The sequence below is a fragment of the Glycine soja genome, chromosome 7, assembly GCF_004193775.1.
Source record: "Glycine soja cultivar W05 chromosome 7, ASM419377v2, whole genome shotgun sequence".
NCBI lineage: Eukaryota > Viridiplantae > Streptophyta > Magnoliopsida > Fabales > Fabaceae > Glycine > Glycine soja.
The window spans coordinates 4,856,482-4,883,221 of record NC_041008.1 but is presented as its reverse complement, the minus strand read 5'-3'; the positions used below and the strand labels follow the sequence as shown (position 1 = coordinate 4,883,221).

At 30.6% G+C, this 26,740-nt stretch overlaps 2 protein-coding genes across 3 annotated transcripts; both read left to right on the top strand.

Annotated features, from left to right (window-relative positions):
* The first annotated feature begins 554 nt into the window (after window positions 1-554).
* On the top strand, window positions 555-5,492 carry LOC114418302 (exportin-2-like). Its single transcript, XM_028383581.1, has 2 exons — window positions 555-3,571; window positions 5,086-5,492. Exon 1 carries the CDS (start codon window positions 683-685, stop codon window positions 3,569-3,571), a length of 2,889 nt encoding a protein of 962 aa, XP_028239382.1. The 5' UTR covers window positions 555-682; the 3' UTR covers window positions 5,086-5,492.
* A 14,411-nt stretch (window positions 5,493-19,903) lies between these two features.
* On the top strand, window positions 19,904-25,112 carry LOC114418300 (auxin response factor 18-like). 2 transcript variants are annotated; one of them, XM_028383578.1, is made up of 14 exons: window positions 19,904-20,602; window positions 20,891-21,006; window positions 21,183-21,278; window positions 21,386-21,442; window positions 21,691-21,843; window positions 21,969-22,053; window positions 22,218-22,308; window positions 22,394-22,558; window positions 22,661-22,774; window positions 22,861-22,933; window positions 23,034-23,181; window positions 23,288-23,916; window positions 24,188-24,375; window positions 24,658-25,112. In XM_028383578.1, exons 1-14 carry the CDS (start codon window positions 20,539-20,541, stop codon window positions 24,818-24,820), a joined length of 2,142 nt encoding a protein of 713 aa, XP_028239379.1. In that variant the 5' UTR covers window positions 19,904-20,538; the 3' UTR covers window positions 24,821-25,112. The 2 variants fall into 2 exon arrangements, with proteins under 2 accessions (XP_028239379.1, XP_028239378.1); XM_028383577.1 differs by having other exon boundaries at window positions 23,279-23,916.
* The last annotated feature ends 1,628 nt before the right edge of the window (window positions 25,113-26,740 follow it).

The following is a 26,740-nucleotide window of genomic DNA, read 5'->3' as shown; positions in this document are numbered from 1 at the left end:
TATATATATATGGGTAATTACTAATATTAAACGCACAGTAATAATTATCCTCTATTTTGATTTAAGAGTTATTATTTAATTTTCTCATCTCTCATAATAAAATTATATTCTCACCATAATATATATATATATATATATATATATATATATATATATATATTAATGTTAAATTATTTTTTTAATAGAAAATATTTAAATTCATAATTTCTCTTTGAAGTTATAATTTTAAAAAGTAGATGATATTAGTTAATTCAATCAAGTTGAATAAATCAGTAAAATTATCGTTTCGATCAATTTAAGAAATTAATAATTATATTTTTTTATTCATAAAACTTTAATTTAAAATCTTATTTAAAAAATTGATTCCGGTTCAAAAATTATTTACTAGCTAACAAGTCTAAACCAATTAATTTTAATACAATATTTAAAATAAATAAAGTTTCATCTATGATGTTTTTAAAGGAAAATTTCACACATGGTAGTAATATTTACGTATAAATTATTTAAGACGATTAATGTTTAAATAAAGTTAAATAATAATGCACGGTTTCGCAGGACTCCTTGAAAAAAGAACATAAACCTTCAAAATCAAAATCCCTCCATTTTCCCTTTCAGTCTTGTTCTGATTCATTTTCCTTCTTTCCCAAACCCATAAACCCTAGCAAGCCACCATCACCTCACCATGGAGTGGAACCCTCAGACCCTCCAATTCCTCTCGGAATGCTTCCTCCACACTCTCTCCCCCTCGCCGGAGCCCCGCCGCCGCGCCGAGTCCTCCCTCGCCGAGGCCGCCGACCGCCCCAACTACGCCCTCGCCGTCCTCCGCCTCGTCGCCGAGCCCTCCATCGACGATCAGATCCGCCAGGCCGCCGCAGTCAACTTCAAGAACCACCTCCGCCTCCGCTGGGCCTCCGACGACTCCCCCGTCCCCGACCCCGAGAAAGACCAGATCAAAACCCTAATCGTCCCCCTCATGCTCTCCGCCACCCCCAAAATCCAATCTCAACTCAGCGAAGCCCTCGCCCTAATCGGTCACCACGATTTCCCCAAATCCTGGCCCTCTCTTCTCCCTGAACTCATCGCAAATCTCCAAAAGGCTTCCCAGTCCTCCGATTACGCCTCCATTAACGGTATTCTCGGCACCGCTAACTCTATTTTCAAGAAATTTAGGTTTCAGTATAAAACCAATGACCTATTACTGGACTTAAAGTACTGTCTCGACAACTTCGCCTCTCCTTTGTTGGAGATTTTCCTCAAGACGGCGTCGTTGATTGACGCTGGCGCCATGAACCTGCGCCCGCTCTTTGAGTCGCAGAGGCTGTGCTGCAGGATATTCTACTCGCTGAATTTTCAGGAGCTGCCTGAGTTTTTCGAGGATCACATGAAAGAGTGGATGGGTGAGTTTAGGAAGTATCTCACCACTAGCTACCCTGCTCTTGAGAGCAGTGGTGCTGATGGTGTTGCGCTTGTTGACGAGCTTCGGGCCGCGGTTTGCGAGAATATTAACCTCTACATGGAGAAGAATGAGGAGGAGTTTCAGGGGTTCTTGAATGATTTTGCTCTTGCTGTGTGGACTTTGCTTGGGAATGTGTCACAGTCGTCCAGCCGGGACCGGCTTGCGATTACCGCGATTAAGTTTTTGACCACAGTTAGTACTAGCGTGCACCATACTTTGTTTGCGAGTGATGGGGTGATACCGCAGATTTGCCAATGTATTGTGATACCGAATGTGAGGTTGAGGGAGGATGATGAGGAGCTGTTTGAGATGAATTATATTGAGTTTATTAGGAGGGATATGGAAGGGAGTGATCTTGATACTAGGAGGAGGATTGCTTGTGAGTTGCTCAAGGGTATTGCGATGTATTATGGGGATGCTGTGAAAAGCATTGTTTCTGCGCAGATACAGAATTTGTTGAGTTCGTATGCTGCTAACCCTGGGACAAATTGGAAGGACAAGGATTGTGCTATTTACTTGGTGGTTTCTCTTGCAACCAAGAAGGCTGGGGCTAGTGTTGTCTCCACGGAACTCGTTGATGTTCAGAGCTTTTTTGAGTCTGTGATTGTCCCCGAGCTGCAAAGTGCAGATGTGAATGGGTATCCTATGCTCAAGGCCGGTGCACTCAAATTTTTTACTATGTTCCGGACGCAAATATCGAAGCCTGTGGCATTGAAATTTTTTCCAGATTTGGTTCGTTTCCTTACTGCAGAGTCAAATGTTGTTCATTCTTATTCTGCAAGCTGTATTGAAAAACTCCTGTTGGTGAAGGATGAGGGGGGTGGAGCACGTTATACTTCAGCAGATATCAATCCAATTTTCCCTGTGCTGATGAACAATCTCTTCGGTGCCTTTAAGCTCCCAGAGTCTGAAGAGAATCAATATGTAATGAAATGTATTATGAGGGTTCTTGCTGTTGCGGATATCTCTATTGATGTTGCACGTGTTTGCGTTGAAGGGTTGGGCTCTCTTCTTGCTGAAGTTTGCAGAAATCCAAAAAATCCCACATTCAATCACTATCTCTTTGAGTCAGTAGCCATTCTTGTTAGGCGGGCTTGTGAGGGGGACTCAACTCTTGTATCTGTTTTTGAAGCAAGCCTTTTTCCTAGGCTTGAAGTAATATTGACCAATGATGTGACTGAGTTTTTACCATACACGTTTCAGTTGCTTGCTCAGCTTGTTGAGTTAAACAGGCCACCCATCCCTCCAATCTACATGCAGATATTTGAGCTTCTATTGTCACCTGAAACATGGAAAAGAGCCTCAAATGTTCCTGCACTTGTGCGTCTGCTCCAGGCCTTCCTTCAAAAGGCACCGAATGAGATCACCCAAGGGGATAGGCTGACCAAAGTGCTTGGCATATTTGACACACTAATCCAAGCTTCAAGCACATCTGAACAAGGATTTTATGTGCTTAACACTGTCATTGAAAGTCTTGAGTATAATGCTATTAAACCATATATTTCTCACATTTGGGCCGCACTTTTCAGAGAGCTCCAGAAAAGGCGGACAGTAAAGCTCATCAAGTCTCTCTTGATATTTATGTCTCTCTTCCTGATTAAGCATGGTGCTGCAAATGTTGTTGATACTATGAACAGTGTCCAGCCTGATATTTTTGTTGTGATTTTGAATCAGTTCTGGATTCCTAATCTTAAGCTGATTACAGGAGCTATAGAACTCAAATTGACTGCAGTTGCCTCAACCAGACTCATCTGTGAGTCTCCAGTTCTTTTGGATCCTGCAGCTTCTGTGTCCTGGGGTAAGATGGTGGACAGCATAGTCACACTCCTTTCTCGGCCAGAAGAGGATAGAGTTCAGGAGGAACCTGACATGCCAGATATAACAGAAAATGCGGGTTATAGCACCACCTTTGTTCTTCTTTATAATGCTGGAAAGAAAGAAGAAGATCCACTTAAAGATATAAGAGATCCCAAGGAGTTTTTTGTGGCATCATTGTCCCGACTTTCTGCACTTTCACCTGGGAGGTATCCTAAGGTCATCAGTGAAAATGTTGATCCTGCAAATCAAGCAGCATTGCTTCAGCTTTGCAACACTTACAATCTTTCAATAGTTTGAGTAAGTTACTTTCTCCTTTTACCCGTTATTATTCTGTATTCATCAGAGTTCTTTTGGACTAAAATATCAATCTAGCTTTATCAATGCTTGACCCCTTTTTAGAGTGGAATTTTGCTTCTTTGTTATTGCTGTAATTTTATCTGCTTTCATTGTTAACAAACATTTTTTTTTAATCATCAATATATTTGTTATGCTGCCTTCTAAGGATCGAAATTCACAATAATGGGGTATATGTAACTCTGGAAGCTATGGGATCATTCTTAGTACATTTCCCTCTCTTGGCTGGTTTCGCTTGGCTAGGTAGAACACTAATGCTTTGCTTGGATAAGGAATGAAATAGAGAGGAAAAAAAATAGTAAGGATAGAAATATAGTGAAAAAAGAGAGATCATGTCCCTCCCATTTCGTTCCAATTTAGAAAGTATTTTCTAGTAGGTCCCCAACAGAAATAGCTTCTCTCCTTTTTTTTTACCTTTCCAACAATGGTGAAAATTTAGTATTTCTACCCTTTGTCCCTCCTTCCTATGTATTTCCACTCTATTTACACCCAAACAAACAAGGGATAATTGCCATGTTGCTGTAAAAATTGTTACTTTACTGAGGATTTAACAAAAAAAACTTGCGGAAAACTTTTTAATTGATGTCAGGATGAAAGATTGGAATGTGAACCTTATTGCAGTAGCCCAGCATTTTCTGTAATGCTCATCATTGACTTTCATAGTCTGCAATTATTGTGGTTTATCAATTCCTCAATCTCTAAGGCAGCTGAATTTTGCTACCTAAAACACACGAACAAGCTCCATATGGTTCTTTGTGCTTTCTCATTCTTTTTGTTTAACCATATGCTTAATCAATCTTTTTATTTCTTCACTGGCTGAAAAGTTGTTTGCTCCCATCCATGGATTGTTTATGGGATTTGCTTACCGAAAGTTTTACGAACTGTTGTTTTTTAGGAAAAATTTGGTTTTTATTTTTATGTATTTATTAAACAAATGTTACCTTATTTTCATATTTTTTTCTATTTCAAAGTTTTGAATAGGAAATTGTTTTCTCAAAAATGAAATGAAAACAAGGAGATATTTTTGTAATTAAAAGTGGACTTTGAAAATGAAAACAGAAACATTTTCTCAAATCAGTCTCTTAGCATGAGGAGTATTCTGTGGTTGATATCAGAATGACAGGAAATGTTTTCTCTGGTGCTGTGTGCTGCTGTCTTGTAATTTTGTTATACTCTGTCACCCAATTTAGACAAAGCTTCTCCACAAACACTTTTAAAAAAATAAATAGGAAAGTAATTGAATCAAACTTTTCTCATACGTTAAAATCAAGTTATGGACGTTAACTTTTAGAGAAGTCGCATGAAAGAACTTTTAGAAGACTTCAGGTATATAACTTGTGAATTTTTTTTTTTTTTCTTACAAGAGTTTATTTTATCTAATTTAGGCCTTGTTTGATCATGATTAATGAGTCAATCGAGTGATTTGTCTAGTAAGGTATTTTCATCATACTTGTCAGGATTGAATGCTGGAATACAATGAGGAATTACTGTCCGGGTCCCTCAGCCTTCTTCAACATTTATGAGCTAGCTAAAGGTACTTCTTGCATTGAAACAAGGAGGTTTTGGTGGCTATTATCATCATCCATTTTTGTCAGTGCCATGAATGCTGAACTGAATTTCCTATCGGTCCCATTTTGAACACTGTAAGCATGTGTCTTGAAGTGCGATTTGGTCTGTTGGGATCTTAATGTAAATTTTTTCATGCTTCTTCCCATTCCCATTTTCCTATTTTCCTGCTGTTTCAGCATGCATGCCTGTGAGCAAATTGTAATCCATATCTTCGGTGCAGTCATTTGTGTAAACTTGCATTTTAAAGTAAATTTTAACTCAACACTTTACGTAATTGATTGAAATTTATTGGAAACACACTTTTTGTTAAATTTGACTTCTCATTTAATGATTTTCTTTTCTAATCTAGATCTAAAACCTATCAAAATTGATAATTTTTTTTTAAAAAAAAATCAGTCAATCATGTAGAGAATATTAAAAGAGTGTTAAAAATTTTAGGGTGTCACTGACATTTCTTTATCGTTATTTTAAACTTTATATTAACTTTTTCCTATATCTTTAAATGCTTCTTTTTTTTAATCTTAAAATCATTAATATTTTATAATTTCCAGGATCAAAATATTGTACATTGATTACAATAGAAGAATAACATGTAGTTAAAGTTTTTTAATTTTTATTTAGTAATTTGGCCTTAGCTTAACCTTTAAGGGCATGTTTAAAATCACATAAATTTCAGAGAATAATATTTTTTTACAAACCCTTCAAAAAATTAAAAATAAATCATTTCTGAAAAAAAATACAGTATTAAACTAAACAAGCATTAAGATAGTGTCAATCAATATATAAGAAGTGGGCTTTTCTGCCATAATTTTCTGGACTAGAGTTCGATGGGCTGGGAATGAAATCAATCTATATTGAAATGAGTTAAGAATTGTAAAAGATTAAAAAAAAAAAAACCCTATTTATGTGCACTTTAGATGCACATACGAATTCTAGAAAATATCAAATTAAAAAATAATTATATAAAATAAGAAAAAAAAAATTACCATGGATAAAAATAAAAAATTACTAATTTAACATTATTGTTTATTATAATTTAAATTCTTTAATCTTATTGTTCAAACAGACAATGATCTTTAAATAGACATCATCATCCTAATCTAAACTTTTTTTTACCAGAAAAAAATAGACATCCTCATCCTGATCTATCTATATCTATCTGGATAATAACATGCGTATTGATTATAATTTGAACTCTTTCCTCTTATTGTACTCATGGACCATTATTATTTAAATCGACACTATCTTCCTCATTTACATGTATCTACCTATGTATAATACTACACACACACACATTTTAATTTTTAATTTTTGTTATTTTTTAATTTATAAATAAATAGTAATTAAAAATATATCAATTTTTAATAAATTATAAAAACATCTTTTAATTATATATAAAATAAAAATACAGAATCGTGTAGTGTTTATTGCTTTTCATTTATTTGAATTTACGTATCCAAATTCTCTTTTGATTTTTTCATGTTATATATTTTTTTTAAAGTAGAATTTTTAAAAAATAGAATAAAATTTGAAAGGCTACAAGCATAAAAAAGTCAAGAAACATATACGGCACATAAATAAAATTTTAATAAATTTAAATTAAATGAAGTGATAAATTGAAAAAGTTTAAATAAAATCAAAATCACATGACAACTTTAATAATAATTTGTTTATCATATATAAATTGATATAAAGATAAATATATTGTGATTAAATAAAATTATAGTTTATATCATGACAAACAATAGTTTTTAATACACCTAAACATTAAATTTATAATATATTGCATGATCATGGAAAACTTACGACTTTAAAAGTTGTATATTTTCGTTACACACAAAGAGGTCAGTTGCAATTCCTTATTTTATTTTACTAATACGTAAATAAAATTATTTTTAAGATAATTTAAAATGCAAATCATTTTGTTTTTATAGTAGTAGTATTAATGATTTGTTATACAATTTTTTATGTATTTTACAAAGTATTTTGAAGTATATGAAATTTAAAGATATCTGGCTACGAACAATGTACATTTTTTCATGAATGAATGAAAGAAGTTTCCCATCTTTGTATAATGTAATGTATATATACTTCAAAGAATGAGTCGTATGTAACACGACGCATCAAATTTGGTTCTATTATTGTATTATCCTATGTTAGTGTCCAAGCCTCTTGGATCCCTAGTAATAAAATATTAATAATATGCAGTAACATACAAATATCAGTTTCCGTACATGGTTAATAGCACAAAATAAAAAAATTGTAATTCGTTATCAACAAATGAAAATTTCTAGTTAAGTCTCTCAAACACACTAATTAAAGTTTGATTCGTCACTGTGTGTGTGTGTGAGAGAGAGAACTTTCTATTCATGAATTGAATTAGCTTCTTACAGTACTTTTTACTTACAACATTGCATGACTCAAATTTAAATATAAAAATATCTAATTGGTACGAGACAAGTAATTCTATTCCCTAACTTTTATGTTAAAAAAATGACAATAATGTCTAATTGAAAAGCAAACCCACGTTTAAGCATCTAATTCTCTGGAAAAGTCAATGACGTTTCAAGTCTTATTCAATATAAAATCCACATTTTTGCTCAAAAGACGATAATATTCAAACATCCTTGCCTTTCAGCTGAAAACATAATGAAATGTGTGGTTTAGAAAGTTATAGAATAGGAAGTGAAAAAAGGAAGAGAAATGGGTCCCACACATTCATTCTTAAAATTAGTAAGCCATGGTGCTAAGTGCTAACCCACCCACCACCCATGGAGTAGTATGGGAGAGAGTGCTCATATTAACCCAATTGCCCATGATTGTCTTCACATGTTTTTAACATGAAATTCCGACATCAATTGCACCAAAAGCTAGATGAATCAAACCCCAATTACCACACACACACACACAAAAATAGTAGAATTGACCAATGTCAAAAAGAAAGTGATTAGCCAAAAAATAAAAAATAAAAAGAAACCAAACCTGAGAATTAATGTGCCTATGTCGTGCTTCATCATGTGTGATGTGTACGGTTTGGGGAAGCGAAGAAACACAAACTGATTTGGTCTACACATGGGGTATGCATTCAAATCACTTGCCCCACCAAAACTGTATTTATGTCCCTAGCTAAAGGCAAGCAATGCATTGTGTGCAAATAGGAAAATGAGGTCAACTCTCTCTCTCTCTACCCATTTGAGCCATAGAGACAATAGAGAAGAAAAAGGGTCTATTTTCACAGCCCAATCCAAATTAATGATCGGAAGAATTGAAAAGATTCCCCCAAGATACTGGCTTTATGCGAAAAATTAAAAAATTAATTTTGGGGGAATAGAATCACTTAGGTCAGGTCAAGTCACGAGGACAAAATTAGCAATATTCAAAGAAATTATTACCAAATGATCCAATCGCTAATCTTTGATTAATGGAGGGATCTGATCCCTAATCTAAATGGAATCTACAGATCAGCTGAATGGAATTTATATGATATGGTTAATGCGGCTTTTGCTATTTATTGATTTGGCAACCCTATTTATATTTACACATTTATATTAAAAGGGTCAAAAGAAAAACACGTTATTAAAAAAAACAAAAAAGCGTAGCCCATAAGAGGGGGCAAAAGTCATTCCATATCTCAATGAAAAATAAATTGCATAATTGTTGGCAATAATGGTCCTTCCTAATGGTGGTGTCTTAATAATTAATGTGAAGAGTTTACATGATTAAACTCCACTTGTTTTGGTGTATATGTGATTGTGCCGAAGGCACATTAGTGAAAGAGTGGAAGGTTTGGCCTTTCCCCAACCAATGCCACTACAACAATTTCTCCACAGTAGAAGTACCCCAATGTTATTGGTCTGTCCTCTAGCCAGGTTTTTGTCCCCATGTTATTATTGTGTCAAACACTGTGGAACCAGGATTTAATTATTGACAAATTTGGGTCAGTCATAGAGAGAAGGATTTTCATGAGTGCAACATTGATGAAAATGTCAAAATGCATTATACCCACAAGAGGGTCATTATGCATTCAAGATTGTTCTTTGAGGCATCCCACGAAGTTTAGGTTAAAATAACAATGTTTCGGTGTTGTTATTAGTCAAAGTATAATAATAATAATAATATTTTGTTGTATGTTTAGTGAGTAGTATTTTGCAAATGCTTAAAGAAATGTACGTGATTAATTTATGACCGTCAACTTCTTGTTGTGTAACGAGCGCAATTGTTTTCAATGAATTGACTTAGAAAATTAAATGTGTCAAATTTAAAAGGATGGTTCAACACTGCTTAGGCTAAAACTTACTTGTATATGTATATAAATTTTGTACTTATTTTAAATAAATGAGGGGAAGTATTATCCAAACAAAATAATTAACTGTGTTAGATTTTTTAACTAGCCTTCAAATTTCCAATCATTATCACACTACAAAAAAGGTAAATTCGATCTCATAGTTATATGATTTACAGAGGTTCACAAACATTCCCATAGGGTCCCATTGATGAGTCGAATAAAATTGGACAAGATAATATATAAGGTGTCTCATTCAACTTTATTTCTTTTTAAATGTTATTATTCTTACACTTAAATTCATATATCTCCCCTTTACACCTGTGATTGTTTGAAAAAATATTGAAATCAACAACACTTTTCATCTTCTTCTCTCTACTTTTTTTTTATTCTCCAAAATTAATCTGAAAATGTGTGATTTTTAAGTTACCATTTTATCTGGAAATAATTTCCGTTTTTAATGACATCAATGTCATATTTGACCAACTTTATTACTTGTTTTAAGTTGTATTAAAGTTTATTTTAATTGGCCTTATAACCTCTGTCTAAAATATATAAATTATTATTGTTTTCGCTTATTTAACATTATAATATCAATTTTATACTTATCGAGAATAATTTGACCTTTTTAAACACAATAAAAGGGTTATATTTTCCTTCTCTTCTCTCCTCTTGTTTTTTTAATGCTATTATGTTCTTGGTTTCTCTACTCTTATATAATCCTTCTATTGTGATTTTACGGCATTTTACAGTCTAAAAAAAGTTAATAAATAAATAAAAGAGTGATAATTTTACAAAATTAATTTTATTAAATAGTTGAAAGAAAGTATTTCCTTTAGACTTATATATAAGCAAAAAAATGATTTTACACGTTGAAAATAAATATAAGTAAATCTAATTAATTTTATCTTATTTAATACTGTCATTATTAAAATACTCTTCATTTAATTCTAATGATTCTTTTTTATTCACAATAATAAGTTCCAATGAAAAATATTTTAAAAATAATCATATTTTTTATTTGAGGTTAATAAAATTAAATAATGTGAACTAATTTTTTTAATTAATATAAAATTAGTTATTTTTACTTATATATAGTCGAGAGGGAGTATTATTAATATAAAAAATTAAAATGACATTTATTAGGGATATTTATAAAAAAGAACAATTAATATTACATTGAAAAAATAAGTGCAACATTTATTTTGAGGTAAATTTTTTCCTAAATGGGATCCTTATTTTGGAGCAGATGTAGTCATTGTTTTTACTTGAGAGGCACCTTATTATGTATCTTGCAAGGAAAAAGTTTGATGGACATCCCAAATTCTTATGCAACATCTAGAAAGAGAAAAAAAATATAAATATAATATGATTTATGATGTGATAAAAAAAATATTATTATAATATTTAAAATAAGTGCTTGAAGAAAATGTCACTATTACACCTCCTAGGTCATTTTATTTATGCTTGATAATCAAGGTCAAGGTTTGTGATTATATAATTTTGTGTACGTGTTCGTATTTTTTTTTTCTGAAAAAATAGGAAACTTTTATAATCGGAAGTCATATATATGAAACTAACTCTGATAAGTCATAAGTAAAAATCTCATAAGAGAGATACTTAATAGCAGAAAACGGACAAAAACAAATTCGAAACGTCTACAAAAGGAATGTGCAATCTAATTAATCTGCAGACAGCATTCCTGCTAATTTAATTGCTCTCCCAATAGCTATGAGATTTCCATTCAACCCAAAAACTCATGATTTTCAAAAACTAATCAACTTTGGTGAGGACTTTTAGTTCTTCCCTCTGGTCAAATGCGAATACACAAATCACACGCGTGCGTTTGCATTTACGTGCCATTAGTGCATCACAAAAAAGTAATATATCTTTTTATTGTTTCACCATTATAAAAATAATGAAGAGTCCAATCTCGAATATGAATTTTGTCACTGATTCTCTAATCTATTTCTTATTAATAGTTGACCATATATATCGCATAGATGGATATACATGTTTCTATACGTGTTTTTATGCGAAGATATGATGATAATTGTAGCATAAACATGCGAAATATATTGAGTTTTTTCTTAACCCCAGAAAGATAATGGTTAGTTGGTTTGCATGGTTATAATAATATTAATAAGGACAATCTTCTTATGAACTGATAACTTTTTTTAATTTCTAATATATTCTTCCATTTTCATATGCTGGTACGTAAGATATGATACCTAGTTTAAAATTAAGAAAGAATTGAGAAGGTTTATTATAATTAACTGATACATCTTCTGATGATATTTATATGAACTGTAGACTGTAGTGTGAAGGAGTAATATATATTGGTGAATGCAAGTTAAGAATGGCATCTACTTTGCGTAAAGTTAATTTGAAGATTATAACTAGCAGAACATTTATTCCATGAGATAAAAGGTGCTAAGTAGCGGAAGAGTTAAGGGGATAAAACACCTTCAATGAGAAATTTTTATTAATATTTTGTTGAGCACGAACGATCCCTTTGACAGTTGCATGATCATTTTGTGCATATATATGATCTCATCGCCTAATGCGGCATTACTAATGCATATTTGACTAATGCTCTTTTTTCACCCTTGATCTATAGACCATAAGTATCAAGAACAATAAATATATTTTTATTATTCTTAAAAATAATATGATTGACTGATATAATAATCATGTCCCTTAATTATGTAATTAGGAGATTTAATCTCTGAGTCTATATGTATAAAAAAATATCTATTGAAAAAATAGAAATTCTTAAATAGATGTCTATATTTTAAGGAATTAACAGGAAATAATAATTCAAACTCTAACTAACTTAAAATTAGTATTTCATGTTACCAATAAAGATTGTAAAATTTGTGCGCAATAGGCTAAAGGAATCTAGAAGACGAATAATTTTCCCTGGGTGAATCAAACAGATGGCAGAACTACAGATTTTAATTACCAACCCACAGAAGAATCTCCAATAACAAGACGAAGCTACACCCAAAAGATCTATTGTAAAACTAAAACGATGAGATTGATACATCATTCCTAATTAATATTATTTTAAAAGGCAATACATCATTCCTAATATAATGTAGTAGTATTTGTAAAAATAATAATAATGTATAGTAGTAGTAAGCATTTATTTATCAGGATTACGGAGTATGTGATCAATAAATGCGGAATTATTTCAGTCCAACTATTGATATTGAATTCAAGTTTTGAATTTATAATTATGTTGAATAGTCAGACAAGGAAACTTTTTTGTACACAGTAATTTTATCCTATTAAAATAACATTGTCTTTTGGATACATAAATATTTTTTATATAAAAAAGTCCTATAATTCATATAAAATGCATTGAGGCTTTTTCTAGTAATAAATAATTATTATGATATTAATTTATGCTGGTAATTCAAAATGTTCACAATTATTTGTGTTTAAATTTGACTATAATAAAAAATCAAATTAAAAAATTTCATATGTGTGATATCAATCTTTTTTTCCTCTAAAATTTTCAAAGTTCAATTTTATTCCTTTTAAAAAAAATTGTTCACTTTTTGTCCCTCTAATTTTGAAAAGTTTGTTTTTTATGCTTCTAAATTTGAAGTATATTACTTTTGATCCTTTAAAATGTTTTAAATAGTGATTTGTAAACCAATGAAAAGACGTTTAAATAGCATTTGAGATATAAAAAAAAAAACAGAAAATAGAGAGACAAAAAATAGACAGTTTTTTTAAAAAAATAATGCTAAATTAATTATTATTTTTAGAAACAAAAACATATTTTATCCTTTAAATTTTTAACTAACTAAATTGATCATCAAATTTTTAAAAGAACAAAAATATATAGTAATACACTTAACTCTACATGATTAAATGATAAGAGTTTTCTGAGACTAGTATTATCATGACAACAATAGAAATTCGTTTGGAAAATAAGAAATTATTCTTTATTAATAGGATTTAAGTTTTTTCTTTCTGTAAACAACATATTTATTTCTCATGCTAATTAATGTTACTAAGATGTTTTTTCTCTCTCCCTCCATGTCTGTCTTCTTCTTTTAATATTGGGTCTTTTTTATTTTACTGTAATTGGGACCACTGCAGCAAATAAACGGGCGTCTGGTATAGTTATGCTGTTAGGCAAAAATCGATCGCTTTTTAAACTCTCCAATCTTTCTTTTTTTGTAAAACTCTTCTAGTCCTAGCTTCATCTTTGTTTTTTTCTCCACTTTTTTCACATTCCAATCTTTATTTCTCGTCTATATTTTCTTTCGTAATAGGTAAGTCTTGATCGAATAAGCAGAGAAAGTAAGAAAAAATATAAAAAAAAAAAACAAAGAAAAGAGGAAATCAATTAAAAATTATAAAAAAAAATGTGTTATCTGATTTGAGAGAAACATTGAGAAAAAAGAATACAATCATGGAATCGTTTTATCACCCACTCCAAACCTGATTTTTTAAGCAGGGTTGAGATGAAAACCTTTGTCACAGGTAAGTGGTCACTTATTATTTTTTCTGTGTTATTTTTCATTAGATCAAGTAATTTTTTTGAAATCACTTGTATCCCTTGTTAGAGATAAAAAATAATTTTGTTTCAATCGAATATGATTATTATCAGTAATAAAACTTTATCTTTTGGTTAAAATAAAACAATTTCACGTAAGTTAATATATCCGCTCGATGATTTATTATATTAAGAGAATACCCATAGTATTTGTATTTTCTTTTCACTTTTCCGTTAGATCACTAAATTTTTACTATTTTTTTATAATACAAAATTATCGTTCTACTTTTTAAGATATATGTTAATAAAAATAAATTCAAATATTAAAAACATTAAATTTGTCTTTCATTAATGTTTGATAATTTTGATTAATTTTAAAATTCTTGACTCCTGTGAATTTAATGGGTCTTTTATTTTTCACAATAACTTCTATATAGGAAAGAACTAGAAGTAGTAATGTTCATATGCAAACTAACTCAAAATAAAAATCATAACACCACTTAAAAAAATCCGAAAACCAAAGCAAACCAATATTTTTTTGAATTCAATTAAATTGATTTATGGTTAAACCCGATTTCGATTTGCGGTTGGTGTCTACGTAATAGAACCGAATCACAATTATTTATTTATATTAAAATATTTATAGTTACATGTAATACTATATAATATTTATATTATTTATTATAATGTTTTTTTAATAATAGAAACTAGAATGATAATACTAGAAATATATTTATCAATACAATATATTTTAATATTATATATTATACCACCAATACTCACACTGAATATTGATATTATTAATTTAATACTATTAAAAAAGGCTATATTACAAGTGACAATCGTCTATTATCTATTTCATGACATTTTTTACAGTAATTCTTTTTAATTATTAGAAAAAAACCTCTAAAGATTGATTTGAATTTGATATTAAATTCAAATCCAATTGCATATAATTTTTATATTAGATTCAAATAATTTTAAGCAAAAATTAAAGTAAACCACACTGCACGCTAAAAGGTAAACATAAGTCTTAACAAAAATAAAAATTTCAACTTGAGACTCTAAATCAAGAAAATAATTTAGATCTCTCGAGGAATTACTAAATTATTGCCATAAAACTTAATAATGTGTCTAGTTTGATATAATTACTGCAAAAAGTAAAATTGAATTCTTAAAGGAAAAAAAATCACTTGAGGATAATTAACGTTCAAAATAAATTAAGATTTGACAAGTAGCAAATTTTTACATATTCGTTTGCTTACAGTGGTGAAATTAATTAATTTCTAGAAGTTATCAATTTTGATCTTGATTTATTTAAATCCTGGTCTTCTCTATAATTCTTTCTTTTTTGTGCTCTATATATCTTTCTTTAATTCATTTGACTGCGTTTAAATAATTAATTTACAAGTATTTGGTAATTGGCAATATAGTCTTTATGGACATATGAATACAAAAAAAAAAATAGTCTTTATGGAGATGTCTTCTTAATACTAATAAACAAAATTGATTGACTGTAGTGACTCCTTATATTCATACATACTATAATATTTTAGTTTTTCTCACATTCAATGTAATTGGTTCCCTTGTATAGAAAAAAAATAAAAATCGATGTAATGGGTGAAAACCCAAATTAGTCCATAAAACAATGTTAGAGACGCTTTGATTCCAGAAAAATATATTAACCATGTAGTCTCTTAAGATTGTAAATATAGGCAGTCAAATTAAAAAAAAAAAAAGAAAGATTGTAAATATGGAATATTTATTTCTTGTATATAATGAATGAAAGGATTATAATGTCCTGCACTTATAACGATGAAATATTTAGTAACTTTATAAACAAGACATTTTTTTTTTTTCTTACAAGGATGCGTGTGTAGCATGGTGGCTTAAACTGGACACGATGATGAGGAAGATGCGACTGAGTAATAATGGTTGGATGACACATGACAGCATAGACATAGGACGATGTCAGAGGTGAGGTGCCTTAAATTGGGTACATTTGTGATGTAAGGTTAGGGTGGATCTCGATCACCAGGGACATAAATCAAGATGGGATTTGCTTCAACTTCTTCTATTTTTTTAATATAAATTTTTAGGATGGGTCTGTGTTAATATTATATTAAATGAACACACATTCTTATACATATTTATAAAAAAAAAAAACATGAATTCGTAGTTTTCAATTCAAGGGTTTGTCTCGGAGACTCACAATGATAAATCAAATACATACTTAATTCTTTAGATAACAAAAATAGAGAATATGAAATAACAAAATAAATATTTTAATTAAAATAGAATGTAAAAAATATGAATTTTATATAAAATTAATATTATTTTTCTCTAATTTCTCTCCGGCTCCCTAAAAACAAACACAATCTAATTTTGTGTTTAAATTGTGTTTTACATTGGAAAACTATTGAGGTATACCTTATTTTTTAGCTGTACAGATTGAAAAAAAGAGAAAAAGAAAAAAGAGTATAAGTTTGAAAATTTGATAAATATTATAAATTAAGTGATGTGATGAGAAATAAAATAAATAAATAGGATCAAAGTAAAATGAAAAAAAAATATATGTCAATAATATTCTTTTTTACATCAAAAAAATAAGTTGGGTCCATTTTGTAAGTTTGAAAATCTTTAACCCACCCTCAAGTCAATATTACTCCTACATTAAGGAATAAGAAAAATGTTTGATATATATCCAATATGCTATCTAATGTTTATAGAGGGAGTGAAAAAAAAAATATAAATATGGTAGGATTTATAATGTGATAAAAAAAATAGAGAAAAATTAAAAATATTGATGAAGTATATATAAAATTATAAAAGATTCATGTATCTTTACTTTTACATTAATGGAAGTTCAGTTTTTCTTTTCCTTTTCCTTTCATCCTCTGGAGTAGAGGCCTAGTGATAAAAGTTTAAGTAATTTGTACAAAATATTAAGTTTAGTTTTATTGTTGTCATTATAAAAAAAATATTTTTTCTTTTCAAGATGAACCGGATATTCAAACCAAATTGTTTGTTTTTCTTTTTGTAGTAAGCTCGATTAGGATGGTCAAATCTATGAATTGATCTAAGCACCAAACTACACCTTGGTTTCAAATACTTATAATGGTGAATTTTACATTTGCATGGTGTCCTAATTGCGTTATGAACTCTTAGTATTCATGTGCATACTATAATAATTAGTTTGGATTTATATTATAATAACATTTTTAATGAAGAAAAATAAACTTATTTTAAGATAATTCTGAGTTTTTTATTTTTATTATTTATTTTCTTGAAATATAATGATTAAGATTAATTATTCTTATAATAAGTTGATTTTTTTATTTTAAATTATGAAAAACGTGAATGGTAGTTTTCTTTCCCGTTATTAAGTTTTTATCCCAACATGGGCAAACATCAGTTGATACTTGATAACCAATAGACATGGTTAAATACTCACATGATGGAAGTCAAAAGTGTATAAATCAGTTGTGTCAGAGGCTCAGAGCAAATGTCTTCTAGCTTCCTATAATTACATATGAAAAATAATCAATGTCTACCTTATTTTAGGTGAATTACGGTGAAAATAAAAAGATATATAATATGATAAATATTATAATAAAAAAATAAAAAATAAGATGGGAAAAAAGATTAAAAAAATGGATATATATTTATAGTGAACATAAATGATTGATACAATGATATTTTTTTATTTTTCTGGGGTGTAAAATTTTTTTAGACTGAATGTAGTCATGAATAGAATTTGTCTTTGAGTCAAGTGAATTGGGAGGTACGGTAATCTCTTAAGGAAAAAAAAAAAACTTCTACATAATTTTAATGTTTCAAGGGAAAATGATTTTACTAGCATTCAATGTAATTCTTCTTAAACCTTTGCATTAATTAGAAGCATTGAAAGTTCATAAAATCACATGAAAGAAAAAACTCATGGTAGTTTACTTGTTCTTTCAAAATGAATTGAAAATACGTATGCTAAATATTTGATTTTCTGGTCCTTTTTTGTGCCTGGCCATACTCGATCTTTAAAAAAAAAATTGTGGTGGCACAAGTGGATATCATATAATTTTATGAAAACCTTACAATCTGGATGCTTTTCTAAATATTGATGATGGTGGATCTCACCATTTCAGGGATCACTTTGGATGTATCGGGAGAAGGCAAATGCATCCCAAACTTCCTAGATTCATACATTTATCGTCAAGCTATTTTGTTTTACTAACTTTTGATTCAACGTCAATGTAGTACAATTTTTAATTATGGTTTAAAAAACATGGAAATTAAAGTTGATGAAACTAAATGAAAGAAACATCTCGATTGGCCAATCGATTCTATTGGAAAAAAAATTGAATGTTGAGTAAATAAAATTCCAAATACGTCTTTCAAACAGTCAAGCCAGGACGACACATTAAATTTTGATTAATATAAAATGTTAATTTTTAAAAATATAAATATTGATGATATTAACCTTTTTTATAAGAGAAAAAATATTATGTTATTAATATAATTTTTTTAACGTAATCATCCAATCATAACATATCATATATGATAAAATTATTAAATTTTAAAATAATTTAAACAGTAATTTATAATTAAATAATAATATAAAACATTAAACTTTCTTTATAAATCTTCATTAGTACTTTTGACTTTTCAATAAAATTTTAAAATATTTATATGAGCTTCAACTAAGTCGACTATACTATTAATCTATGATTTGAGACTTAAACAACATCAAAGTTTCTCAAGTTTGATTCCCTATAAAATTTAAGACGTGTTACCTATCATATCATACCTATAATTTCCTATGTATAAAAATAAACGAATCATGCCTATTAAATTGATGTTAACTTTATAATTTAATTTTTGTATAGTGCAACGTTAATATTTTTATAGTATCGATAAATATTAAGAAATATTTTAGTCTTATATTGTTTAAAAATAAAATTAAATTAAAATATATAAATAAAGAGTAAATTGAGTTGAATTTCTTACATTATTCATTCTAAGATAAAATTATAATAAATTTAGTTTTAAAATTAATTAAAAAACAATTTTTTAATTATAATAAAAAATAGTGTAAAATTATAAGTAAATTTTTTAACTAAACTATTAAGCATTGAAACCATTAATCATTAAAAGAGTTAATACAATCTACACGTGTAATTTCTAAGAATTAGAGTAAACTTGTTATATTTTTAAAAACTGATGTATTTTCTAAAAAAAGTTAAATACCAACATTCATGTTCTTTTATGACTATTAACTTTAGTTGATTACCTTAGAACAAACTTTTTTTATTAAAAATTTCCAAGAACAAATTACACTTGTATCTTCCATTGAAACCATTCATCATTAAAAGAGTTAATACAATCTACTCGTGTAATTTCTAAGAATTAGAGTAAACTTGTTATATTTTTAAAAACTGACGTATATATCATTATTTTCTAAAAAAAGTTAAATACCAACATTCATGTTCTTTTATGACTATTAACTTTAGTTGATTAACTTAGAACAAACTTTTTTATTAAAAATTTCCAACAAATTACACTTGTATCTTCACTTTTATTTTCTTTTCTCAACTTATATTTAATATCACTTTTTTTATTCTTACAATAACATCTTTAACGTTTTAAAATATTACACTAATACCTATTCTATTACAATAATTTAGAGTTCAATTCAAAAATAAATAAAATCTTACCGATAATTATTTTTATTTTAATTTTTTTCTTGAAAGTAAAGTATCCCATCATCTAGCAAGGACTTTTAATTTAACTCTTAATGAAACTTTAAATGTTTTATTAAATATTAAATATTAAATTAAATGAATCATTAGATAGCCGAGTTTAATAATAAAAAAGAAAGTGTGTTTAAATAGTGGCCAATGAGTTTGAGAGAATAAGTTGCAGTAGGCTAAGCTGAATCTATAGACTAGAGTAGTGTAAAGGGAAATGAGTGCTTAACTTCTCAAACTGAGAGAGAGAGAGAGAGAGAGAGAGAGAGAGAGAGCACTGAAGAGTGCATTGTGTGTGATATGAGGAAGCAACAACGTTGGCAAGTTGGTAACCTGGATTGAGGTGGTCTTTTGGGGGAAACCATCAACGACAACGACAGCATCAAAAGGAAGAGAAAGACCCAGAACGGGAACGGCTTTCAGAAACGCACAAGCTTTTCAAAAAGAGCTTCAAAGTGAAGGAAAAAAAAGTGCCCTTTGATTCTTGGTCACCACAACGCCAAGACAAACAAACAAAGCAAAACACACACACAAAAAAAAGCGAACAAGAGGAGCCACCGCACCGCAACATGTTTTCTGTAACCGAAACTTGAAGCAGCCACTCCATGTAATAATACTATATAATTCAAGGGAGTTGTTATTGGTGGTTACAGAATAGAAAGAGATAAAAAAAAAGTATTTTTTTAGTTTGGAATTATCATTACTACTACTACTACACATTTAGCTGTCATGTCTGGTTGGTGAAAGGAGCTTTCTGTTGTGTTGGCTTTCTCTTTCTGTTGTGTGGTTTTGGTGTTGAATGGCTCATCTGGAGTGTAATCTTGGGGGCCCTGGGAGTAGTGGAACTTCTCAACCGGAAAAAGGTCAATCAATGAGTTTGTTGTGGTTGGAATTTCGTGTTGGATTATTACCTTGTTTGGTCACTGAGAAAGTTGAGGCATAAAAGGGAAATGCTTGTGTTTATTTAGCAATTGCTCATGTTTTTGTTTTTTAATGATGAAATTTGAGGGGTGTGTGAATGACCCTTTTCCCCTGTGAGGATTGGGGAAATTGGGGTGGAGTAAAGTTGTTAACTTTCTCAGAGACCATGCAGGGGCATTGAGCTTGTGTTCTTGTTTCTTCTCTTCTCACTTGGTTTTGTTTTGTGGCAGGTTTGAAGGATGATGATCTGTATAGAGAGCTGTGGAAGCTATGTGCAGGGCCATTGGTGGATGTTCCTCGTAATGGGGACAGAGTTTTCTACTTCCCTCAAGGTCACATGGAACAAGTATGTATATGTATATGGTTCTTCTTTTCTTTGTTTTTGTGTTTTGATTTTGTTGCCATTTTTGGGGTTGTGATTGTTTTTCTTTCCTTGTTGTACTTGCATACGAAGACTTTAAGGCCTTCTGGGTTGTTTTTCTTTTTTCTTCTTCTTCTTCTTCTTCTTTTGCTTTTGTGCAGTTGCAAGCATCTACGGATCAGGAATTGAACCAGGAAATTCCCCATTTCAATCTCCCGGCCAAGATTTTTTGCCGTGTTGTGAACATTCAGCTGTTGGTACTGTTGTTTTGTTCCTCTTTGCTGTTGTTTTTCCTTGTTCCCTTTTGTTGGTGAAGTGACGGTTCACGTGTAGTTACGGTGGAATCTTGTTAATTTTTTTGTAGGCGGAACAAGACACTGATGAGGTTTATGCTTGCATCGCTTTACTTCCAGAATCAGATGTGAGAATATATGTGTCTCCTATCCTTTCATGGTTTAGTCTTGTCCATCTGTTTTGTTATCGAGTCACATTTTTTTTTTTCTGAATAGAGTTCCCCCTCATTATTGATCTGTGTCTGTCTCATTCTGCTTTATGATTTGGAAAAAAAAAACCTCGTGCCAAGGAAATAGATTTTTAGTTGAGAAACTGGTGTTAAAACTTATAAGCTTAACAGTTTTTGAAATGATTTATTTTGTGTGGTTTGTACAGCAAACTGAGCCTACAAACCCTGATCCAAATGTTTCTGAGGCCCCAAAACAGAAGTTTCACTCATTTTGCAAGATATTAACTGCCTCTGATACTAGCACACATGGAGGATTTTCAGTTTTGCGGAAGCATGCTACTGAGTGCCTGCCTGAATTGGTATTTAGCCCTTTTGAGTTTCCTTTAACTGAGACTGAATGAGTGAATGTAAATGTTTAATAGATTTGAAAAAGAAGAAATGAAAATTTCATAAATTTGAAATACTTTTTATTAATATATTGTAGGACATGACTCAATCAACCCCTACTCAGGAGTTGGCAGCAAAGGATCTTCATGGATTTGAGTGGAAGTTTAAGCATATATATAGGGGTAAATTGGTTTTGATATGAGTAGTAAATTTTAGTTGCATGTTCAAATTCTGAATGAATGAATGAATATTGTGATTTGCATCAAAAGAAGAATGCTAGAGACATAGTACTCATATCTGCTTTATTACTGCAAATTTTTCTTATCCCTTTCATTAATGTGATAAGGTCAACCAAGGAGGCATTTGCTTACAACTGGTTGGAGTACTTTCGTTGCATCTAAAAGATTGGTTGCTGGAGATGCTTTTGTGTTTCTAAGGTATTGGAGATCAAATTTTGATGCTTTGTATAATTTCCTGTTTTTATTTTGGGCCTCCTACTGAGGTTGCACTTGATTGTTGCAGGGGAGAGCATGGACAATTGAGAGTTGGTGTCAGACGTTTAGCGCGGCAGCAGAGTCCTATGCCTTCATCTGTGATATCAAGCCAGAGCATGCATCTCGGCGTGCTTGCCACTGCTTCCCATGCTGTCATGACTCGTACAATGTTTTTGGTTTATTATAAGCCAAGGTTTGTAAAAAACAATAATTGTATTGTATATGTCATGTCACTAGCTTATAGTCCTCCAATTTGTGTAACTTTGCCCTTACGCACATCTTTTGATTCATTTAGGACTAGCCAGTTTATTGTTGGTTTGAACAAATATCTGGAGGCAGTCAACAATAAATTTTCACTCAGCATGCGATTCAAGATGCGATTCGAGGGAGATGACTCACCTGAGAGAAGGTATTCATGTAAACAATTACTATTTTGTTCAAAATGTTACCTTCCTTGCCAGTTGGTACTTAATTACTGTGCAATTATTTGGTCAGATTTTCCGGTACTATTGTTGGGGTTGGAGACGTGTCTGCAGGGTGGTCAAATTCTCAGTGGCGCTCATTGAAGGTTGAACATTATTCTGAACAACCCATTTAAAAACCCTTTTACTCTTAAATTAATTGTATGCATCCATTTTAGCTTATGTATGATTTTTTTTGCCATTTAGGTTCAATGGGATGAACCAGCAACAATTCCAAGGCCAGATAGAGTTTCTTGTTGGGAGATAGAGCCTTTTGTAGCTTCTACTGCTTTGAATGTCACACAACCAGCAGTTAAGGGTAAAAGGTCTAGGCCTGCTGATGTTTTATCTTCTGGTAGGAAACTTGTCCTAAGCTATCTTCATTTACTTCTTTAATGTATTGTGTGACATTAAATGAACCTAAAGATATTATTTTGATATTTTCAATTCAGCTGCTTCAGGTTTCTGGTATCATGGTTCTTCCAATGAGCTTAGTCAATTAGGTGCTGCTGCTGAGGTCCAAAGCAAGGAAAATCAGGTTGTTCCATGCTCTCTGAGGCAGAAAGACATTATTAATAGCAATCCTATTAATGCTAATAACTCTAGCATCAGTACTAGAGTCCGAATGGAAGGAGTATGGCCTTCTTCACCACATTTGAATGCCACTCCAAACCTTTTTTCTGATCCCAATAACAACAACAGCAACAACGGCGTTTCGGCACGATCACTGATCTCTGGTTATCCTAATGTTCCATCTAGATCAAGTGATGGTCCCACATGCGACGGTGTGGAAGATGGGAAAAAGACTGAGAACTCCCTTGATTGCTGGTTATTTGGAGTTAATTTGACTAACAATTGTAGCAACGTTATTACTACTCCTTCAGAGAGGGAACAGAGAGGTCCAAGCTCAAGTGTTGTTCTTAGTGGTCCCAAAGAATCTATTCCTGCAGCTGCATGTGAAACTGAGAGGGTTCAGACTCCCAACTATTCACTGTCCAACAAAGGGCAGAAGCAAATTATTTCTGAGGCATCACCAAATCAGTGGCAGAACAAGCAGGCCACTGTACTATCCATGAGGACGCGGACTAAGGTACACATTGTCAGCCTTGTGTGAAATGAAATAATCTGAGATTCCTTTCATATTTAGGAGCAAAGTCAAATAATGTAAAAGGGTAGGAAATTTGGTCATCTTTCAAGAATTATGGTTAATGGTTAATGGTATTGGTAGAGGTAGGTAGGAGTCCAAGAGTGTCACATTCTCTAATAACCAATTTTTTCCTTCAAATTTCACTTTCATTTTTTAATTAAGTTATAATGGTTTCTTAGTTGAGGGATATGCTGACTTTAATATTCTTGAGAAGGTGCAAATGCAAGGTGTTGCTGTTGGTCGTGCGTTTGACTTGACCACGTTGAGTGGCTATGATGATCTCATAGATGAACTTGAGAAATTGTTTGAGATCAGAGGAGAGCTGCGTTCACAAGACAAATGGGCTGTTACTTTCACAGATGATGAAAATGATATGATGCTCGCGGGTGATGATCCATGGCCGTGAGTAACATGAATTTTGTTGGCAACTCCACTTTCAATTTCTTATTTCATTGAACAACAAATTAAGTTTAATTTCCACGCATTATCAATATATTTTTTTTTACTTTATCAACTAGTAAAAAATAATTGTACACATGAATTTTAAGATAGTTATCGTAAAAGTTAATAAATTTATCATACATGTCATTAGATTGGATGACAATGTAATATTTTTTTTTTTACAATCATTCCATAAACTATTTGCTCTAATTTATTTATTTTCACGTGCCACCTAACATGCAGGGAGTTCTGCAACATGGTGAAGAGGATTTTCATTTGTTCAAGGGAGGACTTGAAGAAGATGAAATGCTGCAAGTTACCTGCTTCTTCATCAGAGGTTGAAGAGATTCTATTGAGTCCAGATTCACAGAATAGGGATGAGACTCAGCAGTCTCACATGCCTTAGACAACTTGGCTTTTTTTTTTTTTTTTACTTTTTTTGGGGTTTGGGAAGTGAAAGATATCTGATGGCATAGGTTGCTTAATTTTATGGAACTTTCAAAGCAACTGCAGATTAGTGGACTAATTATATAATATGAAAGCAATAGGTAGTGCAGTTGGATTTTAGGTACTTATATTTGTGAATACCCTTTTTTTTCTTTTTCTTTTTTTTATCCTAGAGTGCCATCAGCTTGTAAACAAATATGCTTTTCCCATCTCTAATGGATTGTTTGTCTGTGATGTGTCGGTTTCTTCTACATATATTTTGTTATGATGTTTTGCTAAATTTGTTAGTTTTGGGTTCTGAGTGCTAATAAAATAAAAGAAAATAACTTGGTATTTGGTCTTGGCAAATGGTGGTCTTTCACGCTATCATACTTGACTACCACAAAAAATGGTAGTTAATCTGACGAGAATTAAGTGATCTTTTGACTAAGGCTTACGAAATTGAAAGTGTCATGGTGAAATTTATGGTGTCATGAATAATGTAACAGTAACAAGTTGGCTATAAACTGTAAGGAATTAAATTAAATTTCCATTATATGTTAATATATTAAAATGTGGTTTATAACTGATCAAATCATGAAGTTGTTGAATTGGGTAGTATTTTTCTATAAACTGTACTTAATTCTGTGGTTTAAGGCAATGGGAAGGAATGTGGAATTTTGAATATAAACAGTGAAACATTGTTCATGTGCGTTCAGGCAGAGGGTCCTTTTGTGAGACAGATGTTGACATGACAAGACAGGAGCAGACAATTTTAGGTGTCTTTGGGATACGAAACTTCAAAACAATGATTGGCCTTAGTATCAAGATGCACCTTGGATGGCTGCAAATATATTTTGGTGTGTTTTTTTTCATTAACATAATTAAATAAAATAAAAACTGTGTGATGTGGGGTTTCGTGGTTGTTTTGCATTGCTAATGTTCTGATTTTGGATCTCTCAGTACTGCATTGTTGCTTATGATATGGCATATAAAAATCATGGCTATTTTGTTAGATTCAGTTGGTGGAATAAAAATTTTAAAAAATAGATTTGACAAAGCATTTAAGTTGAGTAATGCTATTCGTGCATGACTTTGTACACATCACTTTGCATTTGATAACCATTTAATTATAACTAGTTGCATTAGAATTTTGTTACAAATTTACTTTGATTTTGTTACACAATTATATTTGAGATAAATGAGATAACAGAATAACGGCCAACCAACGTTTTCCATTTAAATTTAAGACATTGCTATAAAAAGTTTGACTTTTTCTCTATTCTCACTTTGTTTTGGGTAGTGTTTGATGTATTATTTGATCCCCTCTCTCTTTTTCTCTATGCTAAAACATCATTTAATTTTGTCGATCCACTCAGAGAATAATTTTTCTTCTCAAACTATCCTTGTTTAAAAATAAAAATGAATCATTAAAAATAAAAACTCAATTAAATGAAAAACATTTTGAAGTATTTAATATATATATATATAGAGAGAGAAAGAAAATTATTCCAATATAATTTTAATAACTATTACATTATTTTTATAACTTGATATAAAATGTGATTTTTATTGATCCAATTGTTGAATTATATTTATATATTATCAATATCGTTTTTGTCAAAATTAAATAATAATAAAAGGTAATCAAATGCTTCATATTTTAATATATTTTGAAATATTTATATTACATCGATTTTAATTTATATATACGAGGTAGTAAATGATTTTGGATTAATATGAAATTTTGCATATGTGATTTATGTGAAAAAACTTTCAATCAAATAGTGAGTTTTAAGAAAACATTATTAGTTAAAAGTTATAAAATGATGTGATAGTTGTCAAAGTTACATCAATGTACTTTGATTTCTCTATAGTTTTCTTCCATTCAATGTACTTT

What these genes read in the sequence shown, in the direction of transcription:
- LOC114418302 (XM_028383581.1), top strand. Translation starts at nt 683, where the DNA reads ATGGAGTGGAACCCTCAGACCCTCCAATTCCTCTCGGAATGCTTCCTC.
- LOC114418300 (XM_028383577.1), top strand. Translation starts at nt 20,539, where the DNA reads ATGGCTCATCTGGAGTGTAATCTTGGGGGCCCTGGGAGTAGTGGAACT. An exon ending in CTCAAGGTCACATGGAACAA is followed by an intron (nt 21,007 to 21,182) that starts GTATGTATATGT and finishes GCTTTTGTGCAG; the next exon opens with TTGCAAGCATCTACGGATCA. An exon ending in GCGGGTGATGATCCATGGCC is followed by an intron (nt 24,376 to 24,657) that starts GTGAGTAACATG and finishes CCTAACATGCAG; the next exon opens with GGAGTTCTGCAACATGGTGA.